Below are 19,554 nucleotides of genomic sequence, written 5' to 3' on the forward strand. Positions count from 1 at the left end.
GATTCCCTACTGTGATTTGTGCAGAACATCAGGGCAACTTGAGAAGGCTTGCACAACCCTGGAGAACAGAGAAAAACAGCCCCACTAAATACTGATATTGAAAACTACATGAACATTGAGCCACTCAGGCTAGCAGAGGTTGCTATTCTTAGCATTGCTTCCAGTTAAATAAAGATTTCCGGCTAAATAAAGACATCAAGTGTACCTAGAAAATGCTTTCATTTTCATTGCTGCTGCAATCTGCAGCTGGCAGTCGAGTTTCCCAGTGAGAACTTGGAAGTAAAAAAAAACAGTCCACAGGCTTAGAAAGACTGATTATTGCCACAAATATTCAAATAAATGTCATCCATCGGTTTTAAAAGCAGAGGAGCACTCAGTTAAAAAAATGTATATATGATCATGCTGAGACAGAAAAATAAGTTAACAAGAACCTGACTAGGGCCAATGAAAGGTTCTTCAAAAAATAAGAGGCCAAAATACATCATGATTCAGAAACTAACTGGTTCACAAATGCTAGCCTTGAGCAAGAGGTAACAAAAAGTTGTGGTAAATAACTATAAATTAACATAAAGAAAGAATTTTTTTCTTAATTAAAATGAGCAAAACTCAGACACAATAAGCAGTTTCAGTGGTGCAAGACTACCAATTTCAACAACAATTAATTTTAGACTAAGAAAAATAACAGAGAAATACAAATCAATTAAATGTCCTACTGGCAATAATGCCAGCCTTTCTGGTCTGGCTAGCAAAGCAACTTGATCCCACCATTTCTGGTAGCCGCAGTTTCAGATACTAGGAACTTTAAAGAACTGAGCGTTACATTGCGCACAATACCTTATTTTTAAAAATAACACTCCAGTGAAAGCAGCAATGCAGAGGTGTGCAACTGTGACAGGATATTCAGCAGAAAAGCAACAGAAAAAGCCTGCAGAAGCCTCCAGAAATACAATAATAGAGTCAATAAGCAAACAATGATGCTATACCATTTGAACAAAAATAAAAAGGTGTTTGATAAGAAGGTACTTCAAGAATAGGAACATGAAAGCTTGTGTATGAACAGCAAATGCTGTCTTGAATGGGCCAGTAGGACTGGAAGATGAGTAATTTTCTGGCACAATGCATTCATAGCCTGTCACCAGCAACAAATAACTTCTGCACTCAAAGAATTTAGATACTTGTAGAGAAAGAGGAAAATAAAAATAACCAAAAAAAAAGAAAAAAAGTACTATCTTTCATTGCTACCTCCCTTATCTGTTAATTCTGACTGATGATGTGGATAAACTAACCACACAGGGCACAAATCTTAAACTCACAAAGTCATCTATGCTTACAAGTGAAAAAAAAAAAGTGTGTGACTAATGAGAAGTTATACACCATCATCTTTACCATGGGCTGAATGCCATTTGTGCTTAGAAATTGGAAGGGCTTGATCCTCATCTTTCACAAGCCAGTTTAAAAGTTTTCAGGGAAGAGAAAATTTCTCCCTCGTCTCCCTAGAACAGAGTGTGTAGAAATACACTGAGACACTGTGTAGGCATTTATTGAAAATTATTACAGCTTCTAACATTTGCTAACAAGTTCCAGGGCTAGGTAATTGATTATAAAAATGAAACTGTGTTTACCACTTGCTAACTTCTGATAAGCAGCAGCTATATAATTGATTCTCATTTTCAGTGTGTATCCAATTGCACTGATATGAAGGTATGTATGTGGAGCACTGATATTTTATCTAACAGTTCATCTGTTTCACTGCCTACTTTCCCTCTATGAGTAAAGACTGAACTAAAATCACCACAAAAAATGATATGGACTACTTCAGTGCATTTGGTATTATTACCGGGTAAATCACCCAAGACAAAATGAAATGTAAGGTTATCAGAAGTTACTCTTACCTAGTTTTAATACTAGGTAGACAGAAGAATAAACCATACTGTGTAACATTATTTTTATTTTCAATTTTTGTTTAAGAAAAACAAGTAGCTGTACTGCCTTCCTTTCCCTCCTCAAAATCGGCAAAGTACCCCACATCCCAAATGCCCCTTTTCAACTGAGCACATCTTACATGGAATATGCAAAACCAGGCTGCATCACTAGTTCACACCAGAAATCTGAAGGATGGCTATTAGTGGAAAATTCCAGAGTGAGTGACTTGGTCTAAGATAAAAATTACTTCAGCAGTCATAAATCTGTGCCAACACGTACACAACCAAAATAACTTGGTAGGCAGAAGCTCTACAGGAGATGGGAAAGTCCCTCCAGGAAGAAAGCAAAACTGCAAATAAACTTTTCCACAGTGCAAGAATGAAAATAAAAGGAACTACTTTCCTGGGAGGGAATCCAGGAGTCGCTGTCCCACAAGTCTCCCAAATAGATCTGTGTCACAGAAATCTGGCAGATCTTGTAATCCTGTGTTTCTCCTGGCACTGCCACTGGAGAGAGCACCAAGAGCTCAGGCAGGTCCAAAAAGGGAATGGGTATGCTACATCCACAGCTCTGAGGACACAGATAGATGTCCACCTCCCCATCACCTTTCAATGACTTTCTCTCAGAAGACACACACAAAACACTCCAGTCTTTATTTTTTCCACGTATTCTCTTAAAAGATTTCTGCTTTCCCTTCTAATTTCTTTCTTGTTTCGACTCCTGTTCTCATTTTTCTCCATGTGCTTATGGAAAAACAAAAGCCACAACTCCTTTAACACATTTCCTCTATTAAACATTACCAACAGTGAGACTCCACCCATTCTCTGTTTTCTCCTTTAACACCTGCAAAAGGACTACAGTCTCTGATGCATAATTTAGTAGACAAATTCTGATTAATTAGCTGTCTCAGAATAGCCTGCTAATATAAACACAGCTCACATCAGCATGTGTATTCCTGCCAGCATAGCAAACAATTCTCTCTCCTCCTTCCTCTCCCTTGCTTTGCTTTTGACAGAGAAGTCTGCTCACATAAGCACATCCACGCTAGCACCTGGGCCAGTATAGAAGCATCAGGGAAACATACATTTTATTCTTGAGCAATGTGATCCTCTAATAAAATACTCCCTTTAAAATCTGTAAGATAATTAGCCCTGATTATTTCAACTGCTACTTTGTCTGATGTGTTGCCTCTCTAAATCTTCACAAAAAAACCCAGAACAAAACAAAGCTTGTGTTTAATGACCCACAGGGAGAAAAGAAGAGCATCCTTCTCTCCTTTACACAGCCTCCTGCTGGCCTAGAGCACAAGGCTCTCCACACGGTCACTCAATACAAATAGGTCAAAACAGAGGTCTTTGAATCCTCATCACGTTCACTTCAGATGGACACAGACTTCCACCACAATTTACAGTTGATCACTTTTTACCATGCCTTAATTATTCCTAGACTGGGAAATTCTGCAATCAAACTGCTCTGCCGTGTTGCCGGAAATGACAAATGAGCCTGTGATCAAAAGATTCATGTTGGCATGTTATAATAGGCAAAGTTAGAGCAAGACCAAAAAAAATACTTCCGCAACCCTGTTCAGATCTTGGCTCCAATTCTTTCTTCAGCCTGAGCTAAAGAGTTCAAGTAGAAAGCACCATGCCAAACAAACAAAAACAAAACACCTTCCACTCACAGGCCTGTTTGCTGCAAAGAGAACAGAGTCCACACACTGGTGCTTCACAACTCCCACTTTCTTCCAGTAAACTTCCTATAGGTCTTGCTTCCTATCACAGTTTTATGCACTCCAAGTCAAGACTTGTCAGGTTTCCACTTATGTCAAGACTTTTAAAAGTTATTTCAGTCTCTTGTAGCTAGTTATGCTGATCCTTCACTCACATTTTACAGTATTTCAGACTGATGAAAATGGATATCCAGGAGTTGCAACAACCAAAATGGTAATAATTCACAATAATATAAGAAAATATGCTTCACTGAAAGTTACTATTGAAAACAAAAAAGCTCAAATTAGTACTATTTTTGGAGTTTATTTTAAATAGCAATAAAAATAAAGCACTACAGTATCTCTTTGAAAAGTGGAACACCAACAACAGATAAATGGGACCATAACTAAATTAGTCCACACTGCAAAACAAACAAGTAATCATCACAGGATTTGATTGCTATGCATTTAAACATATCCTAATCTCAAAACTTATAAGAAAGCATAACTATAAAAATAGATCTCTCATGTTAAGTCTCATAAAACTCTCAAAACTGCAAATCTGCTCTAAAAGATTTCCTCACATTTTAATTAACAATCATAAAAATATTGTGATGAGATAATCTCAGTGTATATAGAAGCATTTTCTCTATTTAAAATTATACTCAAGAAAGCTTAGTAAGCTGTATATTCCCTGCTGACAGGCACAAAAAAAAAAAAATCCTCTCATATATTTTATATATGGAAAAACCATGTGTGCACCATTTAAAAACAGAGGCTTAAAAAGTCAGCTGAAGAGGTGAACTTGCATCATATTCAGGAAGACTGAATCAGAGCAACCTAAACCATTTCTCTGCAAGCTGTGCTAGCCAAACATCCTCTGCAAGGAGCAGAAAGATGCTACAACTCACAGACAGCATCCAGCACCCTAACAGCCTCTGTGCCATCACTTACGGCTTAGTGTGTCCTCCTGAGCCCCCTCTGCATGGACTCTGCTGCCTCTAGCCTAAAAGTTACGTCCTTAAGAATATATTTAAATACTTGAACAATTTTGAAGCTGAGTGTTCAAACACGCGCTGTTTGATCATGGCCCAAAACTATTGCGCTAGCTTAATTTCTGGATTTTGTGACTTAGCACAACTCCTGTTCTAGGTTTACACTTTCTGTCAAATACCAGAGTCTGACGCTCCCCACCTCAGTTATAGACAGACCATGAAAAAGGTCAGACTTGAGAAGTGGTTGACAGCTGCAATTTCAGCAGCAGTAGGTCGTACAGCTACATTTATTACAGTGTTCATAGTAAACAAGCAACATTACATTTTAATCAACAAACATATTTCTTCAGAATTGTTAAAAATGCATTGCAAGAATATGAGCTGCTTTGTTCCAGAGATGAGTTTCTTGATCATCTTGAATAACCACACAGTAAGGCATGCATTACTCCCGAGAAAGTCTGATGGCTCAACAGGACAGACATTGAGGTCACGCAGTGACTACACTCAGCATTCAATGCTCTTTCCCTGACACATTACCTCATACACCAAGCCTCTCATGAGGACTAGAAGAAATACTCCCTTCCTCCCCAGAATACTTTTAGCATGGACAGCTTTTTGGCTATCCATACTGACCCAAAAACAGAGAGAGGAGGTTGCCCCATGAAGGCTGCATTGGTCCAGGCAGTTGCCCTACAAGCACAGGCCATGTAAGCCCATGGTAGGAGCGTTTGAGCTCTGAGAAATCCCTGTGGGGAAGCAGATGTCTTCCTGAGGAAGGAAAAACCACTGAATTATATACGGCTGACAAAAGGGGAACATGACAAGTTGAGTGTGGTGTCGTGGCAATACACAGTCTTGATCAAGGAGGGTGGGTTGCTCGTTACAGCAGGCAATACAGAGAGGGAAAAGCAGACACTACTTGTGTTGGTATTTGAGTTTCCCCTGCTCACTGGTATCTTTTCTACTTGCTTCTGCTCCTCTCCCATCAAAATACTCCTATATCAAGGCTTCTCCTTAACCCCAGCATTTTCCAGACAGCTCCTCCAGAACCAAACCCCCCCAGCTCCCCACCGCAAATGCCACTTCCCATGGCCTTGTCAACCGATGTGGACATGACAAGCCAGATCCAAAAAGCTGGGTTCCCCTCAGGTTCAGCTGACTGTTCTCTGGAAACTCGCACCTGTGAGATGTGCAAGTCTCACACAGAAACAGAAATATGCCAGCTACAGCTTCTCCTAGCCATCAAAATGGCTACGTCCCCTGTCCAGGTAGCATCCTTCTACAGGCCTTCCCAAACAACATGTCATCCGTTCTGGTCTCTGTTGCAAAGACCCCTTCCCATGGTTTTGCCATATTTCTTTTCACAGGCCTTATGGCTATGCCTGGTTTAATACACTGGAAATGAGCTATCTGCATTTTATTTGTGTATGCCACTCCCTGCAGAGATGCTGATCCGTGTCTTTGGCCCAGTCATCAGTTGCTGACAGCAAACTTCTCTTTCAGCTAGTTCATATGTGCTCCAGTTAAAAGCATTAGCTTACAGAGCAGTGAGAAAAAAAACTGAACTTTTAAGCATAAAACCAATCCATCTTCCTTTTCACATTAATACACCCTGTCAAAGACTCAAAGTGCTGCTCTTGCAGTTCTAAATACTGTTGCTTTCCTTAATTGTTCTCATCTCTAAAACCTTCACTCTCCAAAATCTACAAATCGGAGAGACATATACTAGTCAATGACAGTGAAGTTTAGCAAACAATATGCCAGCAAAAAATATTTCCTATTTCTCAGCCTGAAACATTCCCAAATATCTTTTGATGTTCAAGTGGAGTTTATAAAGCAAAAATGTCTCTATTATGTTGTTCTATTTTCTTTAAACCAAAGATCTTACACTTTTTTTTGTCCTTAAACATCATATGCTAAAAGAATAAAAATCAGTGGGTAAGAATTTCAGTATTCCGTTTTTGTATCTTTTTCCCTTTTCTATGATCTCGGAAAGACAAATTCAGATTGTCCTCACAACAAAATTGCAGAAAGCAGTAGATTTTTCACTGTGAATCTGCATGTCACCTCACATGGCAAAATTTTAAGCCTCCACTCACATGTGTCATGAGTAGGAGAGATTGCACCTGGCAAAATTCAAAACACAGCACCTAGAAGGCACAGTTAAAGCCCACATGAGGGCTTAGGGCTAAATCACAGCCACTGCTGCTCCTCAGCTGCTGCAGTTGCTGGTGCTGGTTGACGGTGCCTGGCTGCCCTGAGAGTCACCAAACACTCAGCCTAGTCCTTTCCTATAACAGAGGGAAGAAATACCCTCTCAAAGAAATCACTGTCCCTGCTCTGAGTCCCATCAGGAGCTGGACCTCCCTGGGCTTTCTGACCTGGGCAAGTGCTGTTCATGTTCAGATTACACATCAATTCCCACCCTCTGAGCCTCCCAGGGCAAGGTTTGGCTACCCCCAACACAGAGAGCGCTCTTTAACATACAATTCATCTGGTACATCTGCAAATATAACTCGTACAAGGCTAAGCACCATGGACTCACAATCAGCGTGCTAGCAATAGCAATCACCAAAGATGTGTGTCCACTACAGAAGCAGCTCACATAATTTTCTAGGCTTGCAGTTGCAACTAAAGCATTACTGAGCAGCCAACAACCACAAGGTGCTCGCTATGTGTGAGGTTTAGCTCGAGCAAATACCACAATAAACAAAACTCAATCATAATTTTGCCACCAGAGTATCAGAGTTTAAGTTAGACCACTCAAATCCTCTTACATGAAGCGCATGCCAAGGTACTTCCACTCTGACTTGACACCTCGAGAGCACTGGTATGTCCAAGGGGAAAAGAACCAACATGCAAAGGGAGCTCTCCCAAGACACTATCATTTCCAATTCACAAAAGTTTCCTTCTGCCTACAAACATGACTGTTTGAAAAGCCATATAGCACCACTTACTCCAGAGACCACTGATGAATTTCTTCCTTCATGAAATGACATGAAAACCAAAACACAACAACAACAAACAAACCAAAGATACACCACCCACCAAAACAAAACAAACAAACAAAAAACCCCACAACATCAACAGAAAACCAAACATCACACAACCAATAAACCCTCAACCTACATCAAGTACTCAGTCTTCCTTCAGCAGAGGGAATCAAAGACACTTTGTATTTTTTTATTTAAAGTTACCATTGTGGAAGATACTAAGAAACTGCTGACCCAAGCATTTTATTAGCAGATAGAAGATTTAGGTCTTAACCTCGAGTCTGGAATTAATGCAAGCCTGGATAAAACTTCTGGTTTTTTAGTTCCTATCTTTCCCTCCTTTCCTGAAGATAGAGTCATGGTACATCTTTAAAAAACAAACAAACACAATGACCACAAAAACACAAACAAAAATACCCACAAACAAAAAAGCCCCCACACACCAGAAAAGCACCTTCATCCAAACTTTACAAATAGTTTTAGCAAGAAAATAAAGATTTTCATCACAATACTGCCCCTTAAAGCTTCTATTACTGATTTCCAAGTAACAGTGTCCCTCAAGATTTTCGTAGCATTTACCACGATCTGTCACAGAACTTCCAGACTATGAGCCAGCAAGCTCCTTCTGTGGCTATGAAAAAAGTCTGCTGTACATTACGTCCAAAAAAGTAACAAATATTTATTGTACTGCATGAAGAAAGCCTCCTCACAAGGAGTCACAGTCCCCAGCACACTCAGCGCTCTGCTCTTTCACGATTACATGAAAAGCTTTTCAGAACAATGATTGCTGTTTACAGATGAGGACATCTTGAAGGAGGACTAGCAACCAGTTCAAAGGCAAGAAAAAGCAAGCGATTTACAAGCTTTTGTGAATTAGAATCCACACCTAAGATAAGGCAACCAACCATACCAAGGAGAGGTTTTTATATGTACTTACACAAACCACTTTCCAAATGTGGAGCTTATGTGTGGCACTAAGGAGTAACCATATAAGAAATCTTAACAATAACTCATTTCAAGAAACAGTTTAAACACAAGATTTCTGCCCAGAAAAAATAACAAGCTTTTAGGGCAAACTATCCACTTCAGTCTTCAAAACCATTCCCATATATCATAAAACTGGACTGTGAATTCCAGCTAAAAGCAATTCACCTGCATCTCCTCCCTTGTGTGCTGATATCACTCCTCACAACACCCTGCTTCTTTTTGGCTGAAGTTTCTGGCAGCTCACACTCACCCATTCAGCATTCATTAAAGAAATACACTGTGTTATTCATTCCTCTGTGCCCTGTGCTGCTGATGCAATGGAAAGAGAGCCAAAGATCATGACCGAGTATGCTGAAGCTCATCCTTCTTTATCACTGTTGTACTTGCAGATGGACATAATGATTAAAAAGTGATCCACAGAATGCTTTGCACACCATTCAGAGCAGAAGAACAAATCAACACTCCCAAAATAAGTAGATACTTTTCTGCAGCATTTCACAGGGGAAGTATGGTGCTAGCAAAAGCAGGTAACTTCTCAAGCTTGGGAGGAATACAGACCCTTCCCTCCCCTTCTTACTCAGTGGAAAGGAAGCAGCCACCATGTCCACTATAGGTGACCACCATTACTGAGAGTTTCTGACCTCTGTCTCTTCAACTGCATGCTGTCCAAGAATAACTCCAAAGCTGCCCCCACCAAGGTTCCCATCTATGCTCCAGGTTCCCATCTGTGGGACAATGACAGACAGTTCTGCTCTACAGAGCCTAATGCTGACACCCAGCTACAACAAGACCTTTTAAAAAAACCCAACCAACCAAACAAACACAAAAAACAGACAAACAAACAACAAAACCAAACCACCCACAAGTCTCATTCCCACCACTCCTACCCCTTTGGCTCTCAGGCAGATGCAATACATCCCTCTTATGGCCCTCTGATACACCAACATTTGGATACATAGGCCAGAAAGTTTGTATTCCTTGATCCTCTAAGAACTTCCTTGGGTCTGCAGACACCAAAGGCTTACAGCTCTTTTGAGATAAGCAAATAACTTTCTAACAAAGCAAGCACACTACGTTAAGATGAACAGAATATGCCATATAGCTTCTGTGCACCTCAACTAAAAAAAAAAAAAAAAAAAAAGTTAACCTGCTTCCTGTACATCCATGGTTATGACCTTTGCAACATACCACTGTTTTTCCACTATCTCAAAAGCTTTAGTTTCTTCCCCCTACTGCTCCCAGAAGTTGTGCAGAAGTTTTGGATTTAACACTGCAGGGTACTTAAGAAAGTGATAAGCAACGACAAGAAATGACCTGCAGACACAACTGAATCTGACCCTTACCAAACCTGTAGGTGAACTTTCAGAAGCCCTACTTGACATCAGAGATTCACATAGACACTTAGGAATTTGCTGCTCTGGGGCACCAGACATTAACTGGGGCTAAACCTTTAGAGTAAAGGTTATACTAAGGACTTAAACTTCAAAGCTGAGACAGAATCTGTTGCATCATTCAACAGCAGTGTGACGAGCAAGGTCAAACTAAACTGTTGAACAGTTGCACCTCCAAAAGGCAAAGCTCTGTTACAGAAGCCACGTCAAGAGCTAAAGTACTAGAGCAAAATATTTTCCTGAAGTTTTAAATATTTAATAAGAAAGGAACACTCATATTGGCAACAAAGATGCAAAATGTAGTTGTGCGAAATGAAGTCATTGTCATTATTTGCTTATGTATTAGTGACTGTTTCAAATCACAGAACCGTCCGCATAGCAAGCTCTGCATTACTTGTCTGTGCAGAAACAGAACAACAGGAAATGTAATTTACGTATATAAAGTGGAAGTTGGTAGGACACTCATTACACTGACTTCGTCTTTATTCCTGTGTGTAGGTAGGGTTCAAGACTAGCAGTAAGTTGTGCAGTAGTTCGAGAACTGAGGAGTAATGTTAAACTTGACGAAAATCTTAGTCGTGAATTAAAGCTGGAAAAATTACCCTCTTGCTAACCTTTCAAGCTGTCAAGTGTGAGATGCAAATAGTTTCTTGATTTACGTCACCAGTTGTCAGCACACCACTTTGTTAGCAGTGCCAAAAACTTACAACTTCCCCAATTTGAGAAAGCAAATCCCATAATGCTGTGTCAATGAGTGAATTTTAAGCTAATACCCTATCATCTTGTCTACATGCAATCACTTGGTAGAAAACTTGGTGTGCAGTATCAAGAATGAAGGAATCAATTCAGAATCCTTCTCTCTTCTGAAGTTAGACAGCTACACTGAAGTTCCCCCAATCTTGCCTAAATGTCATGTTATTCATCTTCTGTTTTTTCTGTTGCATGTATGGCCATCAAGTCAATTTCTGCTCTCCAAAACAAGTAGAATAAGCCAAACAGCTTTTTGTGTGTGTGTGTTTCTGGATTAGAGACACAGAAGGGATTAAAAGCATAGCAGCGCATACCTAAGGTGGCTTTATTTTACAATAGCCCAGAATCCAGACTGTTTATAGAATGGTATACATATTCCAGTTTTCCCTTGTGATCCTAGAAGAACTTACTGAAAGAATCAATTTTGTTAAATAAAGGTCCTACTTAATATATCTTATTGAAAGTGTTTAGTTTTGTCCCACCACAATGGTCTATCTAGTGCAATCATGCCCTTATGTTTTTACCCTATTTCATGCAACGCCACTCTTGGTCCACTTCATCCCTGGAAAGTACCTTCTTTTTATTCCAGTTCTTTTTGTGTTTCTCCATGAAGTCCCCTCCAGACAAGGAAACGTCATTTAAAAACAGGATTCTGTAACATATCAATTTAAAACACATACAATTCCTTGCTGCAAAAGAGAAATATCTCTAATTGAATCGTCTTTTTGAGTCTGCCTATTACATGATTCAGATTTGCCCTTCGTTCTCTTTCATGCAACAGGAAGCCTGTGATGACAATAAGATGCTTTCAGAAACAACACCTGGCACCATAGAACACTGCCAAGGCAGCAAAGACTTTTAACATAACGTTCAAGCTAAAGCCAGAGGTCTGGGAGAAGCAGAGTTGTGCTGCTTCTAACAGTAAGGTAGTGGAGCTCCCTCTATTGAGTTAGCTGCCAATATCTCTTCAAGTTTTAAAGATGCCAGCTACGGTCAGCATCAGTATTCTGTTAAAAACCCAAAACTTTGCAGTTCAAAGAGCTGGGACACACCCATCAGGTACACTCTGTGAGAAAACAGGCCAAGGGAAGGGTGCAGCCAATGCACGGAGCTTCTGACACATGTCAAAATGTCACCAATCTGCTAGGGCTCCATTCCTGGGGACTTCTGCTGTCCATGAGACTCAAGGGGATATATTTAATTTGAATGATGTTTGAATGACTTTCCCTCAGGACCAAAACTGCTGTGACCCACGCTTCACAGTGCCAGGAGGTTCTACAAATGGGGCTACCACAGCACAAAATGCAACATATGAAGGAGGCTCAAGCATTTCAGTTTTTCTTCACAATAAGGGGTTAACAATACAGAGTACAACCTAATTGAAAGCAGATGATATGGATATATAGACTGCTAAAACACTCATTAAATCACCAAACACTTTTTGCTTGTTATCAAGGGAACAGCTTAGTATTTCCACTTCCATTGAAAGCACTTCAAATGCTTTCTAACCAAACATTACAGAACTGTTCTAACCCCTGATAACCTCTAAAAATCATACCCTAAGGCTGCAGGCACACTCTCCCGACTGTTTTATCACTTTCTCCCCTTTTTTACCTCCCAAAAGAGGCACATTTCTTATCAACAACAAAAATACTAGTTCAGTTGAAGCAGCAGTTGTTTTAATAAGTAAATATTTATTTGCCTTTCTGGAGACCTATATGCATGATAAGAAAAGCAATTTAATCTTCAGCTAGGCAGATATTCGTCAAAAGAGCCACCGCTTTGGAGAAGCGGATTAATATCCACTAGGGTAGGACTGGTTGCTTTTCAAGCCATCCTTATGGGAACACATTGGGGAAGAATAAAATCAAAACAAAACAAGAAAAACAAGAAAAAGAGGATGAAACTTGATCCGATCACTGCCAGTAGTGGATTGCCAGCATACTAGTCACACTGCAATCTCCTCTCTACAAGATGAGATTCATTTTGAAGTGTATTAAAGACAGGAATGTACAGCCTCCTCTAATATTCATCCTGTTCCTATTAAAGAAAAGACACCAAGATAAAGAATGTGTATGTCAAAGCCTTGTCTTCAGGGAAGATAACGCTCAACAATTTCAAATCAAGAGGTGTCATTAATGTTCAGGTTTTCCTGGAAGAATCCCATTCTGCTTGAGACAATTCTAATTATCACCCCACAACATTTAAGAGTCTCTCATTTGAGCACTGATGCATGGAAGCGTAACTATTTTTCTTGAAAGCGGAGGAACTTGAGAGAAATCAGCACGTTGCAACAGGTCCTCAATTCTCTTACAAGCGTGGTACTGTAGTTTCCACGCATTTTCTAATCAAAAAATGATTGAGTTACAAGAGAAAAAAGCTGTACACTAGCCAAACCAGAGGAACCTTCAGGAGCACTGAACAAAGAGCCTGAAGATTACAGTTTTTAGATACGGTAGTAGCTCTCGAAAACCAGTACATGAAGTCTAGCCCTCCACCAGAGTTCGCAGAACTGCACAAGACCATACTAAAAAACCCATACTACTAGTGATGTGAAAAACAGTTTCCACAGTCAGCATGGTAGTGTGTGTATATATATATATACACACATATATATATATACACACATATATATATGTATATATAACACACACAAACCCCACACAACAACAAAGAACACCACACCAAAAAAACCCCAAACCCTCCCATGTGTGAAATAGCAGTAGAACAAGTACCGCCAACCAGACCTTCAGCCAGCTTATCTGTGACCATCATGCTTACAATCACATACCACAGGTCACAAAAAGAGGAAATGGAATATCAATCATCCTGTGTTAGGAGATCCAGTTACAACTTAGAGCTCTTACAAAGTTAGCACATTCAGTTTCTCAACTGTTAATAGGCTCAAAACATATACAGGTAAGCCCAATTCCTCCCTAGCTGTTTTCCTATCTTGCAATCTATTTTGTTTCACTCAACTGGTCCAAAACTACTTTGACACAAAATAGTCCAGAAAGTCCCTGTGGCAGGAAGCTAAGAAAAGCCCGTGGTGGTGTGATGTGGACTGGCCAAGACATTAAAGCTATTGCCGTTACAGTAATACTTGGGTTTGTATGAGGTCCTTCTGCACCTTATGTAATCAGATATGACATTATGGAAATCTGCAGTGAGCACTCTTATAGCTTAAGAGTATAAACCATGCTACAGATGTAGGATATCTGTAAAAAAATAGAGAAGATAGGTTTATCCTGATAGCACAGATGTAATTTGCATTATGTAAAACTCTTAATGCTATTTTCTTTATTTTTCCTCTTCATGTGTCATCTCACATAAATATTTAGATTCTGTTCCCAAAACTTTCCATTGGAAATAAGCCAAGAAATAGCTTAACATCTACTATGAAGACAGCTGAAACTATATACCCTGGATTACATATTAGCATCCCAGTTTACTTTCAGCAAGGGGAATGGGTGGTACAGTAAGGAAGGGCATTACTCTTACATAGGCTGGAAAGTGGAAATAAGATATCTTAGAATTAAATATGACTTATGACAGAGGTATTTATTTCATGAACATAACAACATATATTTTGCCCAGTAAAAATCAATGGGCTTGAAATTTCAGAGATTTACAGACTTGGATGATTTCTGCTGTTGCAGAAATGAGAACACAAAAAGAAAAATAATTCACATTGTGAGACTTTTCTAGCATATTCACACCAAGAGGGGGAAAAAAAAAAAAAAACCACAACAACATATCAAACACTTTCCAAAGCAAAGGATTTAACTACTTACAACTCACTTAAAATTTAGTCTGACTTTGCTACCTGTGCATTGCACCACAGACACATAGCATATCAAAATATATATACATGGTGAAGACATTTCCTGACTTTGTCTCAGAAAAAATAAACATGAACTTTCTGATCTTAATACAGAAAAACTGTTTCCCTAGATCAATGTCGCACCAGATATATCAGGGAAAACAGGTAGTCAGGAGTGAGAACGCAGTAAGTGTCTCGTGAATAAGACTATATATTACAGTCTCATTAGGCTTACACAATATAGCAATATGTAACAAGTCTTTAGTAATAAAACATAGAATGAGAGACTCTGAACTTAGTTATGATACATAAGAAGGTAAGGGGAGGCAGAAACTTTACAAAGGTCATGATTAGGTACCGATTAAAAATCGGCTTCCTTTTCATATCCAATCACATCCGCTAGAAAAGTATGAGATTTTAATTGATATTCTCATTTAGCCTGACCTAGAGCTAGTCTCCTAATACCAGATACAGACTTGGATGCCCTCCTATTTTTTTTTTTCCCCATCAATGGGTATCTTCCTAGGCAGTTTATTCAGTGAAGAAAGAAATACAAAATTTCTCACAGGGATCTCCAGTCAGCTTGAATATTGCTGGAGAAAGCTACATCTAATGCACATAAACTTTTAATATACTTTTAATAGCTTATCTATTGCTTTCGATATGCAAACCTGAAATGGAACTCCCAAAAGCCAAGCACCATGATAGAGTAATATATCCAGAATTTCTTGTGGATGATAGCAAACTACCTATAATCTGAAATAGCTGTGACAGCAAGGAGAAATAAATGTGAAGTACACAGTAATATCAAGACCTTTTTATAGATATTTTTATATTTAACTATCTTTTATACTCTGAAGAATAAACTGAGAAGTAGAGACTTAAGTCTTGTATTAGATGTTCCAGGCATTTTCAATACTGCAGGGAAAGCCTCTAAGGTGAGGTGGGGCTGGGTTTTTTCCCCACACATATTTGCCTGCACTCTGAACAGTTTGCCTGAGCTTCTCCTTGAGGAGGCAAGGAAGACATGAAGAGCAGAAAGAATCAGGTAAATGGTTTTACCTCCAACCTATTGAGATCATGGGCAGTTAAGTCCCATCTCTTTATAGACTTCCATCATCAAAACCCTTGAGATAAAATATTTTATTATTTCACATTTCCTTGAATGAGAAACTGTAGACAGTCACACAATCAGTGAGATCATTTCATATTTACTGGAATAAATCTCACCATGGGGGACAAGTCGTGATAAACTGAGGTGCTTATCTCTATGGATACTCTACATGCCTTTTAGATTTCTTAAAATGAGCAATCTTTCCTGAAGACTTTTTCTACATCACAGAAACCAGTATTCTTTGTAAACTGCCACCAAGACTGATATTTTTTATGTCCTGCAGTGATTATACACAGTATTTCCCAAAGCGAAAGCCTAGGAGAACAGCCTGACATATTGCTTATGGTTCAAATATTGCTTTTGCTTCTGTTCAGAGCTTTTTTAGTATTCTAATTGAAATTAAAGCTTTGGCAGCCTTACTTTATTGCTGTAGCTCGTTTTCTACTTAACTAGAGCCTGCATAAAATAAACATGAATACATCTAGTGATAAAGGTCTGTTCTTATCTCTCGTTCCGATGACAGCATACTGCTCGTAAATGGTTAACACGTAATAACGAGGCAGAGGCCAGAAATGAAAAACCACCAACTCCAACGCTTCTGCAAACCCTTCGCTGTTGCAAAGGCAGGCACGTAAAGGCAAAGCCATTTAAAGCAATACAAAACGTTACCACAGGCTGACGCTCTTTCTACAAGAATAATGAGACGGACTCCGCGTTGAATGCAGAACTCCTCACTTCACAGCTTTTCCCTCAGACTTCACTTTCACGCTCAATATTTACAAAATAAAGCCTACAAACACCTCATGGCCAAAATACTCCCAGAACAATCAGGGTATTTAGCACTCCTTGTGCCTTTCCACTTGCCTAACGCCTCGAGAGTGCTTGTACGGAACCGGGGCTGGAGAGAAGTTACCCACGCGAACCCGATCCGCCGGAGCAGCCTCGTCCCACGCAGGGCTGACACTACGCGCTTTCCCCGCGTTGCTCCACCGGTTGCCTGTACAGGGGACACCGACAGCGGGGCTGCTCCCCCTCGCTTCCTCCCCGCACCCGGCCGGCTGCTGGACGGCACGACACCGACGGCATTCCCGGGCACCCACCGGCTCCCGGACGGCGCTAGTTCCCCGGTAGCGCGAAAGCGGCGGGCAGCCGGGCACCGCCACGGGCGGCACTGAACAAGGGGAAAGGGGAAGAGGCTGTACCGCCGAAGTTGGAGGCGGCTCGCTGCGGAGACGTGTCGCCCAGCCTGGAAGTGAAACGGGCGCCGAGCCGAGCCCCGTCGCCCCTGCCCGCCCGCTGCCCGGCAGCCGGTGACAACGCCCCAGAGGAACCCCACAGCCACTTTCCACGGGGAGAGGAGAGACCGCCACCTCTAGAACAGCTCCTGCCTCTCCCTGAGGAGAGGCGGCATGAGCTCAGCTCGCCTCGCCGGCCGTCTTCCCCAGGGCCGGCGGCGGGGGCAGATGGGGACCGGCCCCCACCCGCTTCCCGCAGAGGCAAAATAGGATACGGAGAGCACCAACAACCGGGAGTAACACACGGCCACGCACAGGGACCCCGCAGTAAGCGCCGGGGAGCTCCGGTGAAAGAAGGGCGGGTGAGGGAGGGAAACCTCGCCGGCAGCAGCAAGCCGCGGGCGGACACCGCCACCTGCGGCCCCAGCCACCCCTCCGCCAAGTTACGCGCGGCCGGGACGGCGCGGTCGCCCTTCTCCGCGGGCGGGCGCTCACCTGGCGGCAAGCAGAGGGCTACGAGCAGAAGGCAGAGCAGCAGCGACGGCGGCAGCGGGTGGCGGCGGCAGGAGGCGCAGGCGACGGCGGCTGAGGGCTCCATCATCCCGCCTGCCCGCGGTGGGACCGGGAAGCAGAGGCGGAACGGACCGTTGCGCCCCTGGGGGCTCTTCTCTCTCGCAGCAGAGCGGGTCGGCGACTTATCCCCTCCGAAGCTGGGAGGCGGCGACAGCTACCCCGCAGCGGCGGGAGGAGCGGTAACTTCCCGGGCGCGGGCGGCGGAGCGGCTGCTCCCTCCCTCTCGGCGCGCAGCGAGGAGCGACTCCACACCGGAGCAGGTGGCTACCCTCTGGCAGCCGAGCGGCGCTCCAGGACTGAGAGCTGCGACGCGAGAGGCGGAGCCGGGAGGCCGCGGAGGAGCTGGCCCGGCCCTCCCGTGCCCCCGCCCCCGCCGTCCCCCCACAGGGCGCGCAGGCAGCAGGGCGGGGGAAGCTTTGCTGGTAGCATCAGCCGCCGCCCAGCTGGGCTGCAGCCGCCCTTGCCGCTGGGCACCCGGCTGCCCGGGGCATGCGCCGCTGCCCCGGGACCCGCCGGGCGACGCTGTGAAAGCGGGGGGGGGGACGCGGAGAAGGGGCCTGAGTGGCGGGGTTGGCCGACGTGCGGGGCAAGCTCAGCCTCACTTCGCCGAGCCCTCCCTTGCATCTACTCGGGGCATGGGCTTCTTTTCCGGTTCGGTGGCCGAGGTGCGTGTTGGATGCCGGTATTTCGAATCAAAATCATAGTAACAATGCCGTTGTGTGTTTAGAAATGTGGTGGGTCCTGTGTTATTCTCTCTCTAGTCAAATTTTTTTAAAAAAATCAGCTATAATAACAAACATATTAATCTGATTTAACTAATTTAGCGGATGATCAGGGGAGGGAAAGGAGCTCACAACGCTGATCGTCGCATGAAGAAACGCGCGGAAGGGCAAAGGAGGGATCATTCGGCACTTCTGGAAGTCGGCTGCCCTAAAGGTCAAAAAGGTTCCTCGTCAAAGTAATGTAATCCAGAAACGGCACTTTCAAGCCTAGTGCTTTATTCTCCTGCTGTTTCAGTCTGACTAAGCAGTGCTGTTGCATAGAGAGGGAAGTAAGCACGCTGAAGTCACACAGCAAGTTTCTCAGCTGACAGTACAATGTAATCAATGTATAGCACATGCTGCCATATGAAGTAAGCCTGATGCTCAAAATCTAAAACTATGAGTAATGCACATCATCTGATCTCTCCAGAGGGACTTTCTAGTAGTAAAATCCAAAGTGTCAAGTGCTTTATCTTACTTCACCACGTGATGATGTGAATTCTTAGACGGGAACTTCCCCAAAACTCCTGGAAATCAAAGGCAAATTGAACCAGTCAGTTCTGTAAATATACTTGCTATTCTCAAAACGATTTTCATGATGACTAGCAAGTAAGAACACTTAAACATTACCATGATACAGAGTAGGTTTAGAATAACATGGCCTGTGTGGTTTTTTTGTCATATACTGCACTTGTTTTCTGTGAAGTGGGGTAAGGATATTTCAGTTTTAGAACTTTAAGTCTAAAGCGTTGTCTTCAATTGAAAATATCCTTCAGTTCTTCCACATTATTATTGTAATCTTCCTTACTGTGTAAGCCATGCTATGCAGTCAATTTTAAAAATATTTTGCTTTCTAAGCTTACTGCTCAGCAGAGCTCTGTCGTCATTTGTTTTCTCAGCAGATTTCTCTTTATGGTCATACGAATGAGCAGATTAAAAAAAATACTACTTTTAAGATTCATAATGTTTTTCTCTTCATGTTGAGGCTGATTAATATTTTCCATTCAGTGTTTTTTTTTTCCTTGCATGTTCAAAAGCAGTAGAGTACTCATTAGTAGGTATATTTATTATTTTTGTTTTTGTAGAGCCTGGAGACCCCCTCAAATTCTTGAGAGGCATTGTATAGAATTGCACTGAGGTGACCACCTAATCCAGTTCCAAGTTGTATTCCTACCATGTTTTTTAACTCCTAGTGCTTTTAATTGTATGTGCTGGTTTTGCAACAACTTGGGCTTCGTTACAAATTAAGGGCCTAATCCTGCCACCGTTGTTGATATGGGCACCCCTGTTGAAGCTAACAG

At 42.0% G+C, this 19,554-nt stretch overlaps 1 protein-coding gene across 3 annotated transcripts in view; it reads right to left on the minus strand.

Annotated features, from left to right (window-relative positions):
• ALCAM (activated leukocyte cell adhesion molecule) overlaps window positions 1–17,786 on the minus strand; it is a 128,358-nt gene extending 110,572 nt beyond the window's left edge. For 2 of the 3 annotated variants that reach the window (XM_071808581.1, XM_071808578.1), the window contains exon 1: window positions 17,415–17,786. In XM_071808581.1, coding sequence (XP_071664682.1) covers window positions 17,415–17,520 — 106 coding nt within the window. In that variant the 5' untranslated portion in view covers window positions 17,521–17,786. The remainder of the gene's footprint in view (window positions 1–17,414) is intronic. The other variant, XM_071808586.1, reaches the window with a different exon arrangement.
• Between the last annotated feature and the right edge of the window lie 1,768 nt (window positions 17,787–19,554).

Source organism: Patagioenas fasciata, chromosome 1 (genome assembly GCF_037038585.1).
Source record: "Patagioenas fasciata isolate bPatFas1 chromosome 1, bPatFas1.hap1, whole genome shotgun sequence".
NCBI lineage: Eukaryota > Metazoa > Chordata > Aves > Columbiformes > Columbidae > Patagioenas > Patagioenas fasciata.